A 17739-nucleotide genomic window follows, 5' to 3' on the forward strand; every position below is an offset into this window, starting at 1 on the left:
TTCAGATTGGTGCTGGAAACTCGTCAGCGATTCACCAAACAAGTGATGTAGATTCGGATGAGGAAGTCTATGCCACTGCGCGAGCTATTGATGCTCAGGAAATGCGAAATCTGGGATTGAATGAAATGCATGCTGCTGATGGATCCAAAAAAGAAATCGATCCTTTGCCCTTTATTGATCATGCAGCCATGGATTACCCAGACTTTTCCAAAAACTTTTATACCGAACATCAAGATATATCTCAATTGAGCGACACGCAAGTTCAGACGATTCGTCAGCAACTCGATATGCGTGTCTTTGGCAAGCATGTACCACGGCCTTGTATCTCATTTGCTCACTTTGGATTTGATGAATCGCTACTCAATTGTATTATCAAACATGGCTACACCGAACCAACAGGAATTCAACGTCAGGCTGTTCCTGTTGCATTGAGTGGCCATGATTTAATAGGTATTGCTCAGACTGGAAGCGGCAAAACCGCTGCCTTTTTGTGGCCAATGCTGGTTCATCTTATGGATCAGCCCGAACTCGAGCGTGGTGATGGTCCTATTGGATTGGTTCTGGCTCCAACTCGTGAGCTGGCCCATCAGATTTATCTCGAAGCTAAAAAATTCTCCAAAGCTTATCAAGGCGTCCGAGTCACTGTTCTCTACGGCGGAGTAAGTAAAAACGACCAGTTTAAGGAACTTCGTGCGGGAGTCGAAATCCTGGTAGCTACACCTGGCCGCCTCATTGATCTGATTAAAATGAAGGCTACCAACCTCACTCGTGTTACATACCTTGTCCTTGACGAAGCAGATCAAATGCTGAATCTGGGATTTGAACCTCAAGTTCGATCCATCTGTGACCATATCCGTCCCGATCGTCAAACTCTTTTGTTTAGTGCTACATTTCGCAAGCGCATTGAACATCTTGTGCGCGCGTTACTCAACAACCCTACTCGTATTTCCATTGGTAATGTTGGCCAGTCTAATAGTGATATTACTCAGATTCCTGTGGTTTTGGAAAACGATGGCGTCAAGTTTGGATGGCTGACTGCCCATTTACCTAGACTCGTTGCTCAAGGACCTGTTCTTGTGTTTGTATCGCGCAAGGCTGGTGTAGATGAGCTGGCTTCCAATTTGAGTGCGGCTGTAGGCAGATCGATTCTATCCTCTGAATCAAATCCTTTTCCAAATCAACAGCAAATTGCTAGTGTTGTTGGCGCACTCCATGGTGATCTTATGCAGGCTCAACGAGATCAAGTTCTCAAGGAGTTTAAAAGTGGCAAATCGCGAGTGCTTGTGAGCACAGATGTTGCATCCCGAGGATTGGATATTAAGGGTGTCAAGACTGTCATCAACTATGATGGTGAGTCAATTCATTTGTTTCAAATCAGGTTGATTGATTTTAACGCTGGTGTCACATATACCTCGTACAATACTATATAGTATCCAAGGATATTGACTCGTATGTTCATCGTATTGGTCGAACGGGTCGTGCAGGAGAAAAGGGAACAGCATATACACTCATCACGATGCAGGAGGACCGGTTTGCATCTGATCTGGTTCAGCTGATGGAAAACGGCAATCAAGCCCCAACGGAAGCATTGGTAAACTTGGCCATGCAAAATCCATGGTTTCGCAAAATGAAGCAAGGAGGTGGTCGTGGAGCAAGAGGGGAGGATCGTGGAAGAGGTCGGGGAAGCAGAGGAAGAGGGCGTACTGGACTTGGGTTCCAGCGTGGTAATAGAGGTAGAGGGGGAAACCATGAAGTCGGTACAGGATCCAACTCATTGCATTCATCTATTGCATTCACTCGTAGCGGAACGTATAACAAATAATTCAATGGCGAACCTTTTTTTATAACCAGAGATTTTTCAAACTCAATAGATACTCGGCTAATATTTTATTCAGATTGGTATTTCAAACCAGTGGTTTTGGGCGGATTGGTTTGAAGCCGCTTTGAGAATCTAAACTTGTCATTTAGATTGTCGATTGTTCTAGTCAAGCTACTCTAGGTTTAGCAACCTTTACTGTTGACATAAATCATATACACGGCTTAAAATCCATTAAACAGATGGTGAAACCCTCGGGCGGACAAGACTCGATGAGCGAATAGTGTCAATTTTTAAATAATTCATTTTATAATAAACCAGTCTGCAGCATATAGATCACTCAAGAATCCCAATTGGGTCGTTTTGATGCAAGTAAAAACACTGAGTCATCTCGATGGATAACAATATCTGGAGCAGGATTTACAAGCACGTACTTGACAACTTGAGGTGTCCTATTCCGTTTGAATTTAGTTTCCCGGCTATTTCCAAATGCACTCGACCCGGTGTAAGTGGTGCCTCGATCAACCGTGCGACGATACAATCCTAATGGTATTGCACCATATCGCATCACAATGTACCCAAAGAATGATCCATACAGCAAGCCAGAGAATCTGCCATCTGACGGCATATGAACTTGGTAAAAGTTTCCGTGGTTGTCCGAGTCATGCATTGCAATTTGATCATCAGTTAGACCAAGCTGCTCAAACGATGACTGAGCCGTCTGCCCCATTCCGCCATACATCGACCCTTGCATCCCATCACTGGCAAACCCTACAGGAACTTTGGTCGTCGCCGTTGTTCCATTGAACAAAAACATCTTCAGTACACGTAAAAGATATTCGTTATAATACGTTTGGCAGAGAATCGAGTGAAACAAGCTTTGAGAAAAAACATGTCCACCCACAAATGCCGGAATCATGTTTTGTCCGTGAATGTCATTCACATCGCTACCAGATCCCGTCTGTGGATGGGGTAGGTTCGATGATGGGGAAACGCTGTTTGATGCTCCAACAAACTTCATATTTTCTCGATGAACAAACTCGACCATGATAAATAGCTTCTGTGATGGTGTGGTACGAGTATCTGGAATAGCTGATGTAACAGGTATCGCTGTAGAAGCATACTGAACAGCTCCCTTGTTTACCAAATTACTTGGTGGTCGAGGAATTTTGGAAACCCGCGCAAATGCCTGTGCATTGGTCTGTTCCTGGTTATTAGACGGGCTAGATTGATTTGTGGACAACGCCTTTGGCGTTTTTGAAGAAGATGCACACATTGCCTGAATATTTAGCAAGGAAAGCAGCGCGGGTGCATCGGCAGATCGGTCTAATATGCTTTGTTGACTAGGATTGACCAAAACAATTGCACGAGATGCATGCTGTACCAATGCTTTGCGTAAATCCTTTCGAAGCAATGGTGTACCAACGATATAGTATATGTTGCGAAACGCTGATAAAATTTCCCACTCTTCATCTGAAGGTGGGCCAGAGCAAAGGAGAACAATCGGACATTTATGATCTTTATGGCGAAAAGGAGCAACAAAATAAGCTAGATTTTTTGGAAACGATTCTGCGAGTGAGCAGAGAAGAAGGTGACCTGTAAGTGTTGCTGGAACGGATCCTACTTCCACGGTAGGAGAAGCGTTTGGAACTTGCGATGCTGTTGGAGTTGATTGACGTGGTGTTAAAGGCGTTTGAGCGGATAATGGCCGGACCGCATTTGGTGGAATAGGGGTTGCAATATTTGATAATACAGATGCTTTTGGCGTCACCAATTCAGTATCTGACAGTGCGCTTTGAAGGTCATTGCTAGCATATGCGCTGATGCTTTCAGAATCAGTTGAAGCAGTGATTTTCAAGGGTTTAGTAGAGCTGGAGCCATTTGATTGTCCCAATGAAGCTCCAGCGAATATGCGAGAAAACAACCGCTTTTTTTTCTCGTTTGTAGCCGTTTTAAGTGGCGATGACAAGGGAGCAGGGGATTGACTAAAGTGATCCGTAACACTCTCTACCGGATCATCTTCAGATACCAGAGTGTCAATCTTGGGCTGAATTTCTGGTAGAATAGGGTTAGAAATATTACTTAGCACTTGCTCGGCTGTAGGTGCCTCTTCCTCCACATCCACTGGTCCATCTTTTTGACCGTTTCCAAGAACAATCAACTCATCAATGGCCTTGACGCGTTTCTTACTGTTTCGTTCATAATTTTGCAACAACGAGCTGCTGGAACCAAACGATCTTTCCTGACTATCATCATGTTCAACTATAGAGTTTCTTGAAATAAAATTACCAAAGAGTGGCGAAGTCAAAGAAACCGATGTGCTAGGATCCGCATCGCTACCAAAACTCATCGATCTACGGCCGTTTAAATCTTCCGGTGGAGAAATGCCACAGGATGGATCAAATGATACGGATTGCGGTGCTTGGACAGCCTCAACATGATTAGTCGCTTCTGTAGCTACAGCAGCAGCTTGTTCCTCAAGCTGTCGCACGCGATCTAGCTCAGCCAAGTAAGTTTTTACCCATTGATCAACCTCATTCGGAGTCATATTCGAGCCAGCTACAGTATGATCCCCAGTGTCCGAATCTGAATGCGTAGTTTCGTCATTCAAATTTAAAACGCCCTCTCCAGTCCAACTCTCAGAACTCCATAACAGCCCATTTGAAGCAATCTTTGAGGCAATGTGACTATGCGTGGTCAGTATATATGCCATCTCACCACCCCTCAACACATAATTTAATGGATTGAATACAATATTGTGCTTAGGATCCCGCCCAGATTTCGTATTCGTAGCTTCCCCATCATCATCCTCGCAGTCCTCAAACCCCAGTGCAAACATGACTGCATGATGCTCTTTATAAATTTGTGCAACCGCAGCAGAAAACTTTACACCAGCATAGCATTTAGCAGAAAGTTTAACAGCGTAGAGCTCCATTCTTGCGCCTGCAAAATACTCTTGAACCCATTGAGATTGGTTGTCAAGTTTCAAATTGCTTATAGCGCGATCAGGAATAGATGTTGTTATCAAATACATAAAGGTTGAAAATCCTGGAGCAAGACTGTTCTGAGCCAGCATTCCCATCATAAATTCGTCAATACAAAGGGTATGGTCAGCCAAGTGAACCAGATGGGTTTTGTTTCCTGGAAGCAAAATTTGAGCAAACACTTTGAGTGAATCGTGGTATTTTCTCAATGCCTAATGCGTTACATCAATAACCAAAATAATGGCATTAGTAGTTGAAACTCGACACATTCGGCTTATAGTGTGATAAACATACCAATGCACGCATGACACTTTTTGCATCTTCTTCGACAGGATCGGCGTCGCGGTTTCTGCTTGATAAAATAAATGCAGCTTCGGCATGACTAGCACTAACCTTGTGTAGACTATGAAACGACATGGCACTTCCCTTGACATACTGAGTACGACTACTATAGATTGGATCGGTCAAAAGTGCTTGTAGCTCCTCATTCGGTTCCTCGGGATTAAGCATAACAATCTGCGTATTCATTGTCTTATGGCCGTGGTCTTCACAGAAAAACTCTCTAAAAAAATCACGCAAGTTGGCTACATCAAAATGACCAACAAGGAGAACATGGTTTTGATTTGATGATTGACTATAGCGCCTATCGTACTTGCTTTTGCTACGAATGAGCATAATGAGATCCGAGAGAGATGTAGGGATGAAAATGGCGCCAACAATCATGACGTAGAGAGTGATTATTCGACTAAAAAAGTTGTCTGGGACAATGTTAGTGCTCAGACCGCTTGTAGAACTTACGGCAATAGTGTAAAACACATCAAAGAAACTGAGATCATAGTATTTTTGAATGATATAGAGACAGATGTGAACCCATGCGGTCACGGTAAACAGTGTATTGAAGATGGATAAACCAATATTAAGCGTCTTTTGAAGGATAGGAGAGATCCGAAACAAGACATTTTTTCTATTGTTACAATAAAAAGTAAAGTTTAATAAAACCCATCTGTGTTATCGCAGCAAATTGGTTTGGTGAAAGGGATGCAAATACAAAACCCATTCATTAGTGTCGTCAAACAAATAGTGTATCAATGCATGCTCACCCAGGTCTTAGACATCTGCTAATGGAAATATGCAATCGCCAGAATCTTAATGGATACAGAAACACAAACAAGCCGCCTTCTAGAAACGAGTTTTCGTATCGCTCCTGCCAGAGATATGCCCAGATCACAGGCAGGGTTGTCGAGAGAGAAAATAGGGTCAGCATGGACGAGAAAGCTTTAATTGGATCCAGAGAGATGTACTGTCTAGGAGCCCATTGCAAAAACAGCAGCAATGCAATGACAAAATCAACATCTTCGAGAATCTGCGGAGGAGGGGGTGGAGGAGGGATTTGATTCCTGCTGCCCATAGTATAGCTAGTCATGGTGATATAAACTGCAACAAATGCCATGTTGAACACAGAATCAACGAGATCCCACCTACATGTATAAGAATGCAAGTTAATTGACGAGAGCTGGACGAGGTTGTTATTGAAATAGTTACCATCTTGCTAGATGAGAACTGTCCAGTTTGTATGACAGCTGTTCTCTCCAGGTTGGTTCGTCGTCCTTTCTTGAGCCTTTGGGAGCAAATAGACTAGAGAATCCCAAGTGTCTGCCATGCACAGATGGCTCGTCTTCCGAGACGTAGTCGTCAGATTCATCGTCCTGTTCGTAGTAACGAGACTGCGTGTAGAAATGGGATGTTGCTCTGGATGGTCGTTGTGTGGGCTGAGGAAGCAGAGGCTGCTGTTGCTGGCCATTCCTGATAATAGCTCTTCTCACACCCTGCATCATGCTTGCAGGATTAACCAGTTTCAGGCTATGGAAGAAACTGACAATCGAGAACAAAGCCTAAGCATTCTCAAGGACTGTTTATTGCATTCCGGATCAACTGCAGTATCCATCGATCGGTATTCACCAACACCAGTTCATCTCTCTGCAGACTCACTGATCCAAGCTTATGTTTTCTATATTCCAATGCATGTTGATACTCTTTGTAGAGCATCGCAACCATGCTCTTGATGTGCTCGTTGCGCTGAGGAATCTGCTTAAACTGCTCTTTAATCCTCTGGGTTATGCAATCACAGTGGATCTTGCAATATAAATGTTGAAGAATCCACAACGAACACATACTCGGGTTGAATCCTCTGCGTGGCCTGCCAAACTCGACCCGATATAGTTTTGGCGACGCCATGGCCAGATCCACAATGGCGTCGATGATATCGATCTGGGTTTCTTTGTAGATTGATTTTGGGTCTTTTGATTGAGCATTCAACACTCTTGGAATATCTTCAATCGCAACGGATTCCAGACAGAGTAAAGCTGCTTTTTCCAATAAAGTAATTCCCTCGATTGTCACTGATACGCAGCCGTTGAGATCTAGTCGACGAAGAAATCGACATTCATTAGCAAGTCTTGACAATACCCCATCAGTCACATGAGGGTTGTGTCTGCATGATAAATCCTGCAACATCTTGCAGCTCTTTCCTAGACAGGAGAAAAAATCATTTCCAAGATGCGGGATATAGTTCACATTGAGTGATCGTAGATTTGTACATGCAAATCCAGTTTGCATGGTTAATGGGTATATTTCTACTTTAAACATGATTGCTGAAGGGGTGTGGAGTGAGCCTGATATATCCAACTTTTCGAGACGACTGGATTTTGTCAGAAATGAATTGAAAAAGGTTGTATCGTCAAAAATGGTGAGCGACTTTAGTGCAAGCAAGCGAAGAGTGGATGCATGACGTTCAAGCATTGAAATGACTGTGGTTGGCATGCTTGCATTTGTAATGGAAAATGATTCAAGGAAAACAAGTTGCTTTAATAGATTGGCGAGGTGAGCTGGATTGGTTAATGATGCATCCAGCATGTCGAATCTGGAAATCCGTGCTGTAAACCGCGACTGCGTTGGGAATGCAATGACAGAAGAAATGGGCATTTCAGAAAGATCTGAACTCAATGCTAGACTGGGCATTTGATTGAAGGTCGTATTGCCATCCATATGGTGTGGTGGCTCTACAAAATCGTTGGCATCGTTCAAAGTAGATGTAGTCATCACAGCAGACATGATAATTTGTGATGGTTTGGAAAATGGGAAATTCAATGACCATGCAACATCCACTGCATATTGGAAATTGCATTTTTGGATCGATACATCTAGTATACGAATAGCTGGCATCAGCACGTATGATACATTTTTGATGATACTTTCCTCGTCTGCCTCGTCAAAAATGTCATCTGATGAACTATAAGGATTATAGGCTCTTGTTGCTGGCTCAACTGAGGCAGGAATGAGTGCATCTTCCAAAGTGGTTTGATTTGTCAAGATCATTCGAGTTGTTTCACTATGCGGATGTGTAGTCAACATGTGTTTGTATGACAGACCAACACGGACATCAAGTGATCGAAGCTGAGGACACAGTGAGATTAAAATACCCACAATGTATATCTGACCAAGAAAGTGAGACAAGTCACGGAACGATGATGATCGATTGTATGGCATGGCCAAGTCGAGTTGGATATGACGGACATAGCAAAGCGTGTCTGGATAAGTTTGAAGAAACTTTTTGGGAATTGACTGTATTGTTCCCAAGCTGTCTAGATCAAGATATATACGATTTTCGGCTTTGCGAATTATTTTTTGTAAAAATCCTTCTAAACATGATCATTCAATACATGGATTAAACACACTAATCGATATTTCTCAAATGGAGAGTGTTTAAACGTACTAGGCCGATCTTGACCACAAGTGGTTAAAACGAGTTGCTTCCATAGTGATGGCTTGCCAATTGCCCGCCATCTCCGACAGCAGCGCACACATGCCTTTATTGTAGACATATCAGCATTCTGTAGAATCATGTTTAGCAATTCATCGATTCCCAAGACCATTTGAGCAACTGCAGAATGGTGTGCAGTTACAGGATGTGGTGCTGTAGTTTGTAATGCGGTGTTCACAGCGATCATGGAAATGCTAGTTGAATGCACACCAGCCAACGACATAAATGAATAAAAAGTGATTGAATATCAAAATATTTCTGATGAGAGTAACTTGAACGTAGAGATTCTGTTGGGAAAAGTCAATGCAAAGTGTGGCGATTGAGCATAAAATGGAAAGCGAGATTCTTATGGCGTTTTTTTGAAAGCATAAAATGGTTTTGTTGAAAGTATGGAGAGCGAGTTGGAGGCAACTGAAGGGGTGGATGTAGAAAGACTGGTTGAATGCGCAGAACATCACTTGGAAATAACCAGCTTGAAACAGCTGTAAAAGCAAGACTTTTTGTGCACAATGGAAATATCCACGTAAGCGAGTTGAGCCTTTTACACGGTCAATAGAAAGACGAGTCTTTAAGTCATACGCTGTTTCTACACACAACTGTAGTTGAAGATTCATAACTATTGAACACATTCCAACTTTATCATTTCAATTCCAACCAGTTCAATGCCATCTGGCAGTGTGTACAAATTCATTGCTTGAATCTCGATAATTTGTAATTTTTTTATTCAACGATTCAAAGGCTGTTTGCATCTTGTGCTGCTGGATTGCTAATTGGTTTGCTGTCCAGACAATCTTTACAGCAAGCATTCACATCACTTATACATGATGCAGTGTTTTTCATTGAAAACACTGTCTATGAGCAGAACTATTTCATTGACGGTTGGTGTTGATTCATTGAATGGGAATCTTCAACATTGGATTCGGCTATGCATGGTCTACTCACATGGCTATATATAACTATGTAATGATAAACAGACTATTCGCTCATTGTCAGTCAGCAGCACTGGAACCGCTTTGGATCAAGCACACCTTCTTGCTTCGGCATTTCTTGATCAGGAACGACTGCAAATTCAAGGTCGTATTTCCAATCTCACTGAACAACTCAAGTCTGTAAAAGGAGAGGCTGCTTTAGGTTTGTTTTGTATTAAAGAACCGATCTGTATTTTCTTTCAAATAATGCTGTAGCAATTTCTCAACCATGCTGTCATATGGCAATCTCTTATCAACGCCATTGTAATCTATTTTTAGATTTAGAGCTCCAGATACGTCGCAGTAAAGTAGAATACGATCTATCCAGCATTGAAACTCATCGTTTGTTCAATGATGGAAAAGGTATCCATTTAGTATACATGTTTTATCCGAGTCATGGATCAGCAGAAATACTAATTGCAATCTATTCAATAGTTGGTAAGCGCTCAGAGCAGCTTGGCGAAGATGTGTTTTTTACAATGATCAACCGCAGATGGAGGGATTATTTACGACCTAAGCTTCTCAAAAGTGCCCAGCAATGGAAACTCATGAAGGATGTTTTTCCTGCTGATTTTGTTCCAACTCTTGGATTGAATATCAACTTTCCCAAATCAAATTGGCTTGCTCCTTTTGGTCAGCATGTTGATCCTACCAAGGTACTTATTTTTAGTGCTTTATGGACTTGTGTTTCCGGCAATGATTGGCTGCTTACTCGTTGATTCTACCAAATCTAGTGCCTGTACTCCCCTGAAATAATTATTACTAGAGATTTTGATACTTTAAACACTGATCATTATACTCTATTAATGACTGATCTTGGTGAGTCTTGCATTTTTAATCGCTCTTATTTTTGTAGGCGTATGGCCTTTACAATAGCGTAAGCAGTAGATTCGTCATCTAATATATTTGAAAAATAATCAATATAGACCGTCCTAATCTGGATACAAAATCTTACGAAGAATGGTGTCATTGGCTAGTGTAAGTCTAAAACCAACTGTAATGTGCTTATTGTTGCTTGTGTAGTATTGCAATCTAATAGCAATTTACTCTTCAATAGCACGGACATTCCTGTTGGACGTTCCGCGGAATTCCCTGGTGGTGTATCACCTTTTTTCAAACCAGAACGACTTGTTAACATTGATCCTTTGTCAAAATTCGCGCCTATTGTGGAAGCCTCTCGTGCTAAATCCGATTCTCAATCTGAAAATCTCATTCCAGGAAATGTAGTGTTTCCCTATATTCCACCCCATCCAACATTCTCCAATCCTCGCCGTGTACATCGATATGTGGTAACACTTTTCAAGCAGCCCAACAAGACCACTCCACTCAACATCGATATGTCAAAACTGCAACTACAAGCAGAAACAGATCGAGCACAGATGGCCAACGCTCAAAAGGATCTGCCTCTATCAAGTCGTTTCCACGAGACCGAAGGTGAAATGGCCCTTCAAATGCGCGAACGTTTCCTTGTTGCTCCAACAATGAAATTTGCCAAGGACTATAACTTGGAACTTGCTGGATTTGGTTTCATTACTTCATCATGGGTTCCTGAAACATCGCATGTATTTACAGGGCTGAATATCCACGAACCTGTTTATGGTAAAAAGTATAACCAGTTTCCCAAAACTCTAGCCTTGAGACTGCATGCATCCAAGGAAATGATGTCCGAGCTGAATAAGCCTATAGCACAGTTGACAAGGGAGGAAATAAAGAAACTGAATGCAGGAAAACGGCCCAGTTTTGATCGCAGCCGTGTTATAACAACGGGTGATGTGCAGCTTGGATTGATTCAAAAGGTCGAAGCAGAGCGTGCTGCTAAAGACAGCAATGAGCCAACCAAACAGCGCAAATCCAAGGGAATCAAGAATACAGAGCCAGTGATGACTCCAGTGAAAAAGATGCCGCGTTTAACAGAGATTGCTGCTGCTGCACTTGTGAGAAACAAGCCTTCTGACGTTGCATCCAAAATCCAAGGATCCATTACTTCTGAAATTCTAAACAGAAGAAACCGATTTGAAAACAGATAAACGTTGTCTGCTCAAAGGGTGGAGCAATCTAGCAGAAATAAACTAAAGTTCAATAAGAGCTTGAAATCTATTCATTGTTTATTATTGCTGAAATGGATGGTAAATCTGCACTTGCTTTCTGATTGAATATTTTGGCAAGAGTATCTTCATTCAAGATTGAGCAAGATGTTTGATCAAGGTATCATCGTCAATATCACCGCCATGAGTTAGTAGCGTACTAAGTTGCCATATTTTAAGTACTCCCTCGGCATCACCGCTTGCAAAGTATTCGGGCCTAATGGGGTTAAATAACCCTACTGGCGCAATTTTGACAGTAGATTCTGTAGCTTTGATCGTTACAGCCGGTGTACTTTGTGATACCTACCAGCACCATTATAATCAACAAGTCAATGCAAAGCTACTTGAGATGGTGACAAAGTTGATTCGTATCTCACTTACAGTTAGGTCGTAAAAATGTATATTTCCCTCTTGAGTTGTGCACGCAAACACTGCAGATCGAAAGGGTGACCATTGGGCTGAACAAATTGGTTGCTCCGAAGGCTCCCATGTCATGATCGGCTTGGGCTAAACCAGTTGAATCCATTGGTATACAAGGTAATGCATAGATTGGCATTTCTAGTAAGTAATTAATGTAAAAGTAGATTAGTCCAATATGCAAAATACCGTGTTTATACCTGTAGTTGGTTGTATAGTCTGATGGTACCATCACTGCCACAAGTAATGAATACATTCCGATGAAATGCTGATTGTGAAATGGACTGGACTGGCCCCACATGCGACATATACGCCAGTGAAACTACATTTGGTAAGCTTTCTAGATCAAAATACACATATTTTAATTAGCAATGCCAACAGTCTATTCATATAAGAAATCAGAATGCAACGTGCGTAAATGACTGAACCGACCTTTAACCTCTTGTTTTGGTAAAATTTGCGTCACATTTGCAAGTGTACATTTCAATACATGACCAGATTCTGTACCGATTAGGTAGTCTTGAGTGTTGTGTGTTGAAACAGATATAGATGTAATACCCACTGGCGAATCTAGTCTAGATTTGACTGTAGTTTGGCGTATTCGACTTGAAATGTTGCTCAGCATGATTTGAGATCTAAGTAGAAATGCATGAATGAAATAAGCTTTGGTTGTTAATACAAATAAAACCATACTAAGCTATTGATGCATTATATATAAATTTAAATTGTACTACTTGCATGGCTTTTGGTTTAGAAAGTTTATTGTCCAAGTCCCATATGAGTATCTTTCCATCATTTCCCACGGACATGAGCTATGGCACCATTCGATAAGTACAATTATAACGTCAAAAAAGCATTGCATGTTTGAAAAATGATTTTTAAATGCACCTACATCAAACTGGCCGTGTTTAGTAGAGCTTGGGATCCATACGACTTTTGCAATGGGTTCTTGATGTGCTAAAGCGGTTGAAGATGACAAGGCAATAATTGGATTTTGTGGGTCTGTGGTGGACCAAACAGTGATTTCACCATTGAATGCACCACCAGCAATTATAGATGGAATGTCTGGATGAAATGCGACACTCATCAAACAGCTCTGCATGAATAAAATAAATGAGATTTGAGTAATCAATCTTTAAATTCCAGTATGTTGTCGGTGCATCTATGAACATCATAGTATTATACATACTGACGTTTCTGCAGTAAAGGTGCATGCATCAAAACCATGATTTCGATACGACATACTCCAAAGACTTATCATGCCTTTATGTGCACACCAACTAGTATGGTCTAGTCGACCGTGTCTGTGTTCAAATACGGTGACATGTGTTTAAATTCACAGTAGTGTACTAATGATAAAAAGGCTCCATTTGTATTAGATAAAACTCACGATGTGGCAATGACTGAGCCGGCTTTGTTCCATGACAAATCTGTACAGCTCAAACCCGGAAGTTTGTGTGGGTGGTTGAATGTAGCTAAACAACTCACTGAATCAATTTCGTCTTCCCATTTGACATTGTAGCCTAAATTCAAATCAATCAACATCACAGCAGGCTAACCATAGAAATGGGTTTAAAGTAGTAAACCATTATTATATAGCAAGACTTTACCATGAAAAGCAGTGCTTTTGATATTCTGTAGCAGGAGAGACGAGATATCTGATTCAACGCGAGTCAGAAACGAAACCAAAGAGGGTAAATCCAACTTGGTCGAGTTCAATTTAGATTTTGAAATAGGTTCACTATCAGTTTGTATCTAAATTTAGTAGCAATAATACTGGTGAGAACATGCATAACTGTGAACCAAGTACATGCTAATCTGTGTTCCTGCCACAAGTACCTGAATGGAGCAAGAGCGTGTTGTTTCTACAGCGGTATGGGTCGTTTCAATAGGGGAAGTTTGACAAGAAGTTGAAGCCAATACAGACTCTTTTTTCCAACAAGAAGCAATAGATACGTCGTTGAGGGAGGTGTTTGAGGAGAACATGATAAGCCAAAAAGTGGATTTGATGAAATCGCAAGAAGGCGGGTTAAGTCACGTGGAAAGGAAACAACTTTAAACGACAAATCGGAAGTTTTGACTGACCACAACAGCAACTACTGTGAAAGTGAAGCGATCACAACTATTGCTGGAGAAACTGTATTGCTGTAAAGAGCTTTCTGGAAGTTTCTTTATTCTAGACTTATCTGAACTTGGGAAACAGCACTCACAATAGACAGCTCCACCATTGGCCATGTCGTACATCAACACACCAGCCAAGTTTGCCTTTGGCTCATATGACTATGCATGCAATCAACTAGCAATGCCACTATGTCCACTAGTGGGCTCTTCCAGTGTAGAACCAATATGCTATTCCCGTAATGTAGAAGTGGCCAGTACTCTTGTTTTTGAGCCTGGTAAGTCGATATCGATCCAATAGACTATTGCTCTACTAATCAACGATACTCTCAAGGATGGATAGAATCTCCATCCTTGAGTCCATTGACAAACCCTGCCTTTCCAGAATCAGTTTGGTAATGCTTTGTGGTGTTGGTGTACTCATACTACATGACTCGGGACAATCGTACTATATCCACCCCGATTCGACTGCATTGCTTGCCCATCCATACCTAGTGTTGATATGCTAGGTTTGCAGATATGTTTATGGCACTACCTCTTGTTAAATGGCTGATGCCATTCTCCGACATACTAAAGCAACTGATTACAGCCACCACTGATTTGTAATTCCTTCCAGGCCCACCCTTTCACTGCATCCCTCTAGATTCCGCCTAACCGACTCTCCCGTTGAATACACTTATTTCATTACTAACCTTTATAACATGTCTGGATATTGATACCCTTTCCACATTCAGCTACTCTGATGATCCATTTAGTTGCTTTGGTCATGACCTCTATCATGATTTTTCATATCAAGTCAAAGTACACGGCTGTGGGTATGTTTAGTCTTTTGTGCACACGAATGTTTGAAATTCCAATTTTCTACTGGATACTGTGATAAGCACTGACAGTTCTTGCTCTTTAAACTTATGCCTCAAGGCCGCAAGGAAATTGTTCTTTTCTTTTATCTCTATGCTGCTACAATCCTAGTCGAATTCTTTGTTCTTTCTGGCATTATTCCCACATCTTTTAATGGATACCTTGTAAGTCTCGCTACCTTGAATTGTCTTGTTAGTTATATTGTACTCACTTTAATGGTGATTGGAATACACTCTAGTACTTTGTGGCTGCGCATATTGGATTGGGAATGGCTACTCTTTGGGCACTCTTTGTTAATGGGTTTGTTCCCTTTCAATGGATCGAAGATGGCACTCGACTTTCTCTTTGGACTCTTCGTATTTCCTCTATAGTTATTTTTTGTGTTAGCTTCTTTATCAGTATCGCAACATTCCAAAGCGTTGCTGGGTTTTCAAAAACGAATCCTACCTTCTTGTGGATCTGGTACTTTGTCTTTGGTGGCGCGTTTGTCTTCATCTACATTGCTTGCCAAGTCTCGGTTGTGATCACTTCTCTTGAAGACCGCTGGCCACTGGCAGACATTTCCTTTGGTGTTGTCTTTTTCATTGCTGGACAGGTTTTCAATTTTGCTCTTAGTCCCCAAATCTGCGAGTTGACAAAACATTATGTGGATGGTACATTTTTTGGCACCATATTTACACTGCTGAGTGTCATGATGGTGTACAAATTTTGGGATTCAATCACCAAGGAAGACTTGGAGTTTAGCGTTGGAGGAAAAGGAAATAACTGGGAGATTCATGATCCCCTTTTGGGAGATTCGGCCATGGCTTCGTTTGCCAAGGGAAATGATCCAGTTCCGCATAGATAACTTAAGGTTTTAATTATGTATTTTGAGTTTCGTTCTTTGTGATGCTCGGCATGATATTGTCCTGGTTGCTGGAGCAGTCACCGCACTGGTTTGTTTTCCATTTCTTTTCCATTCAAGTCTTATTTTTTACTTCAGTGCGAGGTGGGCCATTTTTTTTCAAGTTGTGAATAGGTTAGCAATAATATTTGGAAATATTTCCTAAAATAATTCAAATGGTTTTGTAATTGGGTTTATTTGGAAGCAGTTGAATATAAGAGTTGATTTAGAGTGATCCTGAATCCGTTTTGAGAACAAGTGGCTTTAATTCTGATACCCGTTTCTCAATGGACTTCTTTGTCTCGAGCCAATTGTCATTTAGTATGGAATACCACAGCGTATCTCTCACCATGCCTTTAAAACGCATATGTTTTTTAAAAGTACCTTCGTATTGGAATCCACATGCCAGAGCACATTTCTGGCTAGGGACGTTCAAATGATGTGTTTTCCACTCAACCCGAGCAAACCCATTCACACAAGGGTCGTCTGGTGAAAGAAACTCGTCGGGAAGAAAATGAGAATACTCGATAGCAAACCGGGTCAAAAGGTATGTAGCCTCGAAAGCAATCTGTTGAGACTGAAACTGAGGTGCAGTCCAGATATGGCCAATTTCAACTACATGGAAACTGGGACGAATTTCAAGATAACAGATGATACCTATAGGAATGGGTTGAGTTGAGTCAGTTGGAATAGATTGAATCATGTACATTAATTTAGTTGGATCAGTTGTCCATGATTCCAAGTAAGTAGAGTAGGTTTCTTTAGTAGTGAATGGACCAGATGGCATGTACTTGTATAAATCATTTCCGGTGCATGAGTAGATGTAAAAACTGGATATCAACTCCTGCGTGAGATGGGTAGCATCAATAGGAACAAGTTGAATTCGTTTGCCTCTGATGATACAGGGAGCAATGGAAGTGCACGAGCCAGTATACTCGCACGGTGTGGTTGAATAGATGGATTGGTTAGTCATGTCTAAAATTAACAAACAAATCGAGTCTATTTATGGTCAATCTGCTGCTTGGCAGGTACCCTTGCAATAACCATTTTCAGTCAGTCTCAATTGTTCAAGCATTGACTGAAGATCTTAATTCTCGCAAAGCTTGATACCAATGGTTGCGGTATAGACAGTCAAAGCCTTTCAAGCAGGGTGATTTCAACTGGATTTACACACACAAATTGAATGCTTAATTTACTACGTCGAACCCAAAACGGCTCTTTGAACATTACAATTAGTTGCTGGTAAAGTATCTGCAGCTGTCCCAAAATTGTTGAACATTGATAGTGTATGTCTGTGGGACTTGAAGTGTTGATTGCACTATGAACCCTTTGCATGTGCTTGGGCTGTGATTACCAATTGATATCACCCTAACCTCTGTTGAAAGATATATAATAATCAGGGACTCAACAATGATGTTTGAACTGAGACCCATATAGCTTTCTTGTTTTCTTCTTCCCTAATAAAACAGCGCAATTAGCTACTGGTTCATCCCTTTACATCTTTAATCAACTGACATACTTTTCGACTATGATGAACATTGATATGTCATCTAATGTCTGCGATCTTCAAAAACAAGATACATTGTGAGTAGCCTAGCAGACTGATTTTAAAAATCAAACATTCATTTCATCATGATAAAAACAATATTCCCATAGGATATTTGACGAGCCTCATTAAAGCATAATAAACAAAAACTTTTAGAAAATAAAGTTGATGATGGATTGAAACCAGTAGCAAGTCGAGAGAATCAAGTAAATGTATTGACTATTTTAAAAAACAGTCGAGTAAAA

The 17739-nt window shown here is 41.2% G+C and overlaps 6 protein-coding genes across 6 annotated transcripts; 3 read left to right on the forward strand and 3 right to left on the reverse strand.

The window, feature by feature from the left end:
- Positions 1–125: 125 nt before the first annotated feature.
- BATDEDRAFT_10391 (uncharacterized protein) lies at positions 126–1822 on the forward strand (the record flags this gene model as incomplete). Its single annotated transcript, XM_006677654.1, has 3 exons — positions 126–1133; positions 1185–1350; positions 1431–1822. 3 exons carry the CDS (start codon positions 126–128, stop codon positions 1820–1822), a joined length of 1566 nt encoding a protein of 521 aa, XP_006677717.1.
- Positions 1823–2156: 334 nt separating this feature from the next.
- BATDEDRAFT_23921 (uncharacterized protein) lies at positions 2157–8843 on the reverse strand (the record flags this gene model as incomplete). Its single annotated transcript, XM_006677809.1, has 6 exons — positions 2157–5012; positions 5095–5764; positions 5901–6278; positions 6343–6506; positions 6790–8498; positions 8573–8843. 6 exons carry the CDS (start codon positions 8841–8843, stop codon positions 2157–2159), a joined length of 6048 nt encoding a protein of 2015 aa, XP_006677872.1.
- Positions 8844–9062: 219 nt separating this feature from the next.
- On the forward strand, positions 9063–11615 carry BATDEDRAFT_23922 (uncharacterized protein; the record flags this gene model as incomplete). Its single annotated transcript, XM_006677810.1, has 6 exons — positions 9063–9143; positions 9595–9751; positions 9868–10244; positions 10323–10407; positions 10515–10566; positions 10646–11615. 6 exons carry the CDS (start codon positions 9063–9065, stop codon positions 11613–11615), a joined length of 1722 nt encoding a protein of 573 aa, XP_006677873.1.
- Positions 11616–11765: 150 nt separating this feature from the next.
- Positions 11766–14075, reverse strand: BATDEDRAFT_87731 (uncharacterized protein; the record flags this gene model as incomplete). The annotated part of the gene is made up of 10 exons (XM_006678151.1): positions 11766–11975; positions 12054–12179; positions 12290–12429; positions 12522–12786; positions 12824–12901; positions 12982–13185; positions 13279–13393; positions 13480–13612; positions 13700–13844; positions 13929–14075. 10 exons carry the CDS (start codon positions 14073–14075, stop codon positions 11766–11768), a joined length of 1563 nt encoding a protein of 520 aa, XP_006678214.1.
- A 127-nt stretch (positions 14076–14202) lies between these two features.
- BATDEDRAFT_16244 (uncharacterized protein) lies at positions 14203–16112 on the forward strand. Its single transcript, XM_006677713.1, has 4 exons — positions 14203–14485; positions 14942–15022; positions 15126–15229; positions 15304–16112. The coding sequence occupies exons 1-4, from the start codon at positions 14323–14325 to the stop codon at positions 15910–15912; spliced, it is 957 nt and encodes a 318-aa protein (XP_006677776.1). The 5' UTR covers positions 14203–14322; the 3' UTR covers positions 15913–16112.
- Positions 16113–16174: 62 nt separating this feature from the next.
- BATDEDRAFT_23925 (uncharacterized protein) lies at positions 16175–16921 on the reverse strand (the record flags this gene model as incomplete). The annotated part of the gene is made up of 1 exon (XM_006677811.1): positions 16175–16921. The coding sequence occupies one exon, from the start codon at positions 16919–16921 to the stop codon at positions 16175–16177; it is 747 nt and encodes a 248-aa protein (XP_006677874.1).
- Positions 16922–17739: the final 818 nt, after the last annotated feature.

The sequence above is a fragment of the Batrachochytrium dendrobatidis genome (genome assembly GCF_000203795.2).
Source record: "Batrachochytrium dendrobatidis JAM81 unplaced genomic scaffold BATDEscaffold_4, whole genome shotgun sequence".
In the NCBI taxonomy this organism is placed as follows: domain Eukaryota; kingdom Fungi; phylum Chytridiomycota; class Chytridiomycetes; order Rhizophydiales; genus Batrachochytrium; species Batrachochytrium dendrobatidis.